This window comes from Patagioenas fasciata, chromosome 21 (genome assembly GCF_037038585.1).
Source record: "Patagioenas fasciata isolate bPatFas1 chromosome 21, bPatFas1.hap1, whole genome shotgun sequence".
NCBI lineage: Eukaryota > Metazoa > Chordata > Aves > Columbiformes > Columbidae > Patagioenas > Patagioenas fasciata.
The window spans coordinates 2,476,137-2,482,392 of NC_092540.1; the positions used below are offsets into that span (position 1 = coordinate 2,476,137).

At 62.0% G+C, this 6,256-nt stretch overlaps 1 protein-coding gene across 1 annotated transcript; it reads right to left on the reverse strand.

The window, feature by feature from the left end:
- Positions 1–2,005: 2,005 nt before the first annotated feature.
- On the reverse strand, positions 2,006–4,351 carry OLFML3 (olfactomedin like 3). The gene is made up of 3 exons (XM_065854458.2): positions 4,190–4,351; positions 3,395–3,680; positions 2,006–3,022 (listed from the first exon to the last, which is right to left on the reverse strand). Exons 1-3 carry the CDS (start codon positions 4,319–4,321, stop codon positions 2,238–2,240), a joined length of 1,203 nt encoding a protein of 400 aa, XP_065710530.1. The 5' UTR covers positions 4,322–4,351; the 3' UTR covers positions 2,006–2,237.
- Positions 4,352–6,256: the final 1,905 nt, after the last annotated feature.

The following is a 6,256-nucleotide window of genomic DNA, read 5'->3' on the forward strand; positions in this document are numbered from 1 at the left end:
GCAGAAGCCTCTGTCCCCCCACCCCACAGCACTCCCGTCCATGGGACACATCCCCACCAGCACAGGCAGCATCATTTGGGGGTGCAGCAAGAGCCCCCCATCACCGCTTACAGCGATGTAAGCCAGGTTGACGCTGAGCCGGAGGGCGCTGCACCTCCCGGGCAGCCCGTGGAGACAGAAACCTCTTTTCCTCCCATTTCATGAGCAGTTTTTGGCAGCGAGCGCAGGGTCTCAGCTCTTGCGGAAGGAACGCACATCTCGTTTTGACAGGCTGACCTTTGCGTCTGCTCCTGGCTGTTCCCAGCGAGGGGAGCACAACTACATGGGGTTTGTGCCCCTCTTGCCATGGCAATATGAAGCTTAATGAGTGAGATTTTCTAACGAGATTAAAATAGTTGCCGGGCACGTGATGCTCAGCACAAGCAGGACTCTGGCCACTGCCGCCATGGGTTGGACCTGTGAGTACGAGCACCGGTGTCTCAGGGGAGCGAGGGTCCCACTGTGCAGGACTCGTTTCAGGTTAGGAGATGGTTCCTGGTGCAGAATTGTTGCTGCCCCATCAATTTTAATTCAAGCTAAAAAAATCATTGGCATAATTATTTACAACTGTGCAATTTCTGAAAATTATATTTCTGTTACCTTAGTTATTGATCTTGAAAAGGGCTATAAATTGACTTGACAGTTCACATAGTCCTTCACACTTGGATAATTTCTCTGCTCGACTTGCACTGTGTGTTGAACTTTCAGCACCATCCAATTACAGTCATTCGAAGTGTGTGTTTAAACATTCTTCTTATGCAACCAAAAGATACTTTGATTGTAATACAGAAGAACTCGAAGCGAATATTAAGTCACCTCCATGTGGCCGGACAGCTTGGGTGCGGGGGGGTGGCACAGACCCGGCTTTATGGCAACATGGGGGTGTCGTGGTTGTTCCTGGAGGGCGGGTGGCCCCAGGAGACACCAGGTCCTTGGTCCCCATGGGGCTGGGACCTCCCTGGGGCGCCCAGGCAGCTCCGTGGCCTCTCGCTGTGAGGGCTCCCTATTGCAACATGGGCAGGATGTGACTCCTGCCCCACCAGACCAGCTCACGGCTTCATGTGTTCAGTGTTTGTCCCCAGGACTCATCTCTGATGGGAAGAAGGGACGCTCAACAGCACACAGACACCTCGTAATTCCTTCTCTGTGCTCTCAGGCCGCTGTGACAGGAACAAATCACAGCAAATCTGGGTTTCTGGGGGACTCATGGCACCTCTGGCCAGAAACGGGCCCAACACGGCACCTTCGGGGTGCGGTGCGAGTGGTATGAGTGGCACAGTCCCTGCTGGGTGATGTGACAGGGACTGGAAGGATGTGGCCTGGTGGCCACGTGGGGCTGTGCCCATGCCCAGGTGCAGCCCTGGTGCTGGTGACAGGGTCTTGAGCCCCGGCAGTGCTGGAGCCGCCATCCTGGGGGCTCCAGACCTGCCCCATCTCCTTTGGGATGCTGCTGTGGGGCTGCGCAGGACTCAGCATCGATCAAACAGGGACGGGAAGGGGCTCGGGGGACCTTACGTGAAGGGTGTGTGGCTATCCCGTGGCTGCAGGAGGAAGACAACTGTGCTCCATTAGGAGCGAACTTGGAAAAGCAGCAACATCTGGTGCCTGCTGGCTAGGACGCCCCCCCGGCATGCCAGGGGGATCTCCGGTTTTCCTCTCAGATTAAGGGATTTTGCTGTTTGCTCATAGTTTTGTACATGCAGAACAGGCTGGCCCTGGCCAGGCTCAGAGATCCCTTTGCTGCAGCCCAAAGCCCTGGTTTAAAACCCTGCCCAAAGCCCAGCCCAATCCCCCAGTCCAGCCCCCCAGCCCAGGAGCCGGCTGCCCTCACTGCTCTGGCCAGCCCTGCAGGGACACCCCACCCTTGGGAACATCTTTTGGGGTGACTCTGGTGCAATGCGGATCTCATGGCTCTGGCAGCCTGGCCCCAGCACCCCCACGCTCCCCCCAAGCAGGTGGCTGCAGCTCGCTGCGTAGTATTTATTCATTATATCACAGAGAACAACATCTCATTAAATGAGTCCACGTTTCTGCAGGGTTGTCCTGGGCAGGGACGCCCGGGGCTGGTGGGTGGCCAGGGATGGAGGGGGTCCAGCATTTCATCATTTCACAGTGATGGGAAACGGGGCAGAGACGCCATCCCACACGGGGGCCGGTTGTGCCGGGACGGGCGCACGGGGCCGCCCCGCTATGGCCCCTCACACCTCCAGCTTCTTCTTCATCTCCATGCGGTAGATGATCTGGTAGCCATCATCCCAGGCGTAGATCTGCCTCTCGTGGGGGCTGTACTTCATGCCGGAGTGGGAGCCGTAGCGCTTGGGGAAGTAGACGAGGGAGGCGTCCTCGGGGGCCAGCGTGCCGCTCACGTCGAACACGCACTGCACGCGGGAGCGGCTGGGCAGGCGGGTGTTGTAGACCACGTGCAGCGCCCCGCACACCACGAAGGCGCCCTCGGCGTTCTCCCGCGGGCACGGCGTGTCCCACATCTGCTCGATGTCCAGCGAGGTGGGGTCCAGCTTGGCCAGGCATATGTTCTTCTCATCCTCCTTGGTGGCGTAGATGGCCCAGAGCCCCTCCTCATCCGCCGCCACCTCGATGTAGGTGAACGGGGAGAGCCCGAAGACGGGGATCTGCTCCTCGGCCGGGAACACCGAGCTGTCCACCACCGTCTTGTTGGCCAGGTTGAACTTGATCACCTGGAAGGGGCCCTGCTGGCGGATGTAGTAGAGGTGTCCGTTGTAGACGAGGTGCCCGGTGCCCACCCAGGGGTAGGGCAGCTTGATGCGGGCGGCCTTGCGGGTGGCAGAGAAGAGGGTGAACTCCCGCATGCGGGGGAAGACGTACACGGTGTCGTTGGCAGTGCCATCGAAGACGTAGATCTTCTCGGAGTTCCCCGCGGCATCTTTGGTCCAGAGCCCCGAGGTGCTGCCGAAGCGCTTCAGGATCTTCATGGATCTGATGCTCGCGATGGTGTCACTGCAGTCTGCGAGAGCGGGACAGTTGTGACATCCTGAAAGCCCTGGAGCGAGGAAAGCTCCCACCCTGGGCCGGAGTCACAGGGGTCCCGCTGGGTCCCACCCCAGCCCTCAGGCAACTGCTTTGCAAACTCACTGCGGAGGTTGCAGTGGTGGCATCAAGAAGTCCCCTTGTGCCACCCTCACCCCAGCCCTGCCCCAAGGGCTTTGGAGAAGCCCAGGGCTCTGGCCTGGGGCTTGCATGGGGCTCCCAGGCAGCGGCAGGGGTGCAGGGTTTGTGCCAGAGACACCCAGAGATGCTCTGCTGGGACACAATGCTACACCATGGGTCCAGGGCAGACTGGGTGTGCTGGGGAGGTCACCCCACAGCAGCCCCTCACCTGTCAGCTTGGTGTACTTCTCGTTCTTCCTCTGCTTGGCCGTGGCCACCTGCTTCTCCATCAGCGTCTCGTCCACCTCCACGCAGGGCGGCGCGGGGTTCTGCATCTCCAGGTAGTCCACCTCGCGCTCCAGGCGGTCCACGCGCACCGCTGCGCTCTCTGCCTCCGTCCGCATCGCCTCCCGCTCCTTCTCCGCCGCCTCCAGCATCCCCAGCACCTGGTTCTTGAAGTCCCGCAGCTCCGTGGAGTAGCGGCTGCTCTGGTCGTGCCACTGCGAGATCCTCTCCTGGGGTGGCCATGGGGACACTGAGGTCTCTGCTTTTCACAGCCCACCCGCAGCAGCCACGGGAGCCCCCACGGCCACAGGGCACTGCAAACATGACTCTGGGTCCCATCCTGCCACCTCTGGCACTGTAATGCTCCTGTCCTAGATGTTCCTGTAGCCTCAATGCTCCTGCACCCCTGATGCTCCTGCACCCATGATGCTTGTGCACCCCTGGTGCCCCTGCACCCGCAATGCTTGTGCACCCACGATGCTCCCGCACGCTCAATGCTCCCAGCCCCATGACATCCCTGCTCCCGCACCCCGCCTGTCCCACAGCGCTCCCATTCCCGTCATGTGCTGGGCTGTGCGGGGCCCTGGTGAGGTGGGGGCCACAGCACCCCATGCCAGCTCTGCTCTGCCCCATCTCTCACCCCCAACTGGTTCCCAGCCCCACCACCACCAGAGGGGAAGGGCATGGGAGCCCCACGGCGGGGCAAAGTGGGGTGAAGTGGGGCAAATTTGGGCCGTACCTCCAGGAGGGTGAGGCGGCGCTCCACGTACTCCATGAACTGCTGCTGCTGGGCACGCAGGGCCGCGGCGAGGAGCAGGAGCAGCAGGCAGCGCCAGGGCCCCATGGCCGCCCCAGAGTGCAGCCTCCACATCAGTGCTCAGGAATGCTCCGGCCTCTCCAAGCCCTTATTGAATCCAGATGTGGAAGAGGGGAGGAGAGGCTGCTCCTTCCCCGAGGACCAGCCCCAAGCGCCTTAACCCCTTCGCTCCCCGGCGGGTGCCCACACCAGCCCTATGCGGTGCCAGCGAGCTGTGGGGCTGGGGCAGGAGCCTGGGGACACGCTGCTGCTGGCACATGTGGGGTGCAGAGTGTGGGGAGTGCTGCAGCAGCCCCGTGCAGCACGGGAAGGACACGTCCTCTGATGTTGGGGACAGCCCGTGGGACAGCACGGGGCCAGGCTGGTCCTGGTGCGAAGCCACGGGCACGGCCGCAGCGCTGGCTGCCGGTGCACCCGTCTGCAGAGACACCCGGGGCACGTGGCCAACCTGAGCTGGCCTCGGCCACGTGCCAGGGCTGGTGGAGTCAAACCTGGGCCAGCACCGCGGCCACCAGGACCCTGAGCCTGCAGCACCCGCTGTCCTGGCTGCTGAGCCGGGAGCTGCTGCCTGTCCTGCCTCACACTGGGGTGCTGGGGGCTCCCCCCAAGTAGAAACGTTCTGGCCCAACAGCTCAGTGGCCACCAGCAGCCGGCCAGGGGCTGCCCCGCCATTTGGGGCCGTTTGTTCCAGAGCTGGCATGGAGCCGCACAGCAGCTCCCGCACCCCCGTGTTGGCCACAGGATGGTGCAGGGCCCGGGTGCGCTGAGATGGATGCGGGTTGCAGCATGACAGACGGAGTGCAGTGTGATGGACGGAGGACGCAGCTCTGTGCTCAGGACACAGACAGACCTGCAGCGGAGCCCATGACCCCCCAAGAGCTGCAGGAACGGGCTGGGGCACCAGCCACGATCTGTGGGTTCCCCAGGCTCTGCCGCTGCAGATCTGCACAGGGCTGAGGTTCGGCCGCACCCGTGCGCAGGCCTGCGATGCTGCACGGGGTGATTGTGCCATCTAGTGCTCCTGCATCCCACATTCTGCATCCTGCATCCTGCATCCTGCATCCCACATCCCGCATCCGCATCCTGCATCCCGCAGCACAGGCGGCACAGGGCCCAGACGAAGCTGCAGCGCTGGGACCCAGGGACTCACACGGGCACGGGGCTTTGGCAGCTGTTTCCTTCCACAACTGCCCCTGTGAGGACGGGACATCTGAGAAAAGCCCTTTGTCACCGGCTCTCTCCCGCTCCCAAACCACCAACCTGCACCTTCCTCTGCCCCCATCGCTGCCCAGGCTCACCCGCGTGGCACGGGCGGTTTGGGAAGGTGAGGGGCCCCATCCTCAGCTCCTGCTGACATCTTCCCCAGCACCCAAGCGTCCAGCGGATCAGAAGGGAGGGAGATTATTTTCAGCACCTCCCAGCGGGTTTGAGACCCGAAGGGGCAGCTGGACAGCAGAACAGGCCCCTTCAGCAGCCCTGGGAGCACTGGTGCAAAATCAAACACATTCAGGAATATAAAGCAAGGTGATGGGAAAGCTTTTTTTCACTTGAGGTAGTCCCAATACTTGTTTACCCCCTGCCATTGCTCTGGAATGAGTTTGCTGAGGATCTCGCATTGAACAGCACCCTGAATGCACAGCTGCACCCCCAATGCACAGCTGCATCCCCCCATGCACAGCCGAGCCCCCAATGCATCACTGAGTCCCCAATGCACCGAGCCCCCCAATGCACCACTGAGCCCCCAATGCACCACTGAGCCCCCAATGCACCGCTGAGCCTCCCATGCACCGAGCCCCCCATGCACCGCTGAGCCCCCCATGCACCGAGCCCCCAATGCACCACTGAGCCCCACAATGCACTGCTGTGCCCCCCAATGCACCACTGAGCCCCCAATGCACCACTGAGCCCCCCATGCACTGCTGTGCCCCCCAATGCACCACTGAGCCCCTCAATGCACAGCTGAGCACCCAATGCGCTGCTGCGCCCCAA

Coding starts and splice junctions, on each gene's coding strand:
- OLFML3 (XM_065854458.2), bottom strand. CDS start 4,321: ATGTGGAGGCTGCACTCTGGGGCGGCCATGGGGCCCTGGCGCTGCCTG. Junction 3,681..4,189: donor GCCGCCTCACCCTCCTGGAG/GTACGGCCCAAA, acceptor TGGCCACCCCAG/GAGAGGATCTCGCAGTGGCA. Junction 3,023..3,394: donor GAAGTACACCAAGCTGACAG/GTGAGGGGCTGC, acceptor CCGCTCTCGCAG/ACTGCAGTGACACCATCGCG.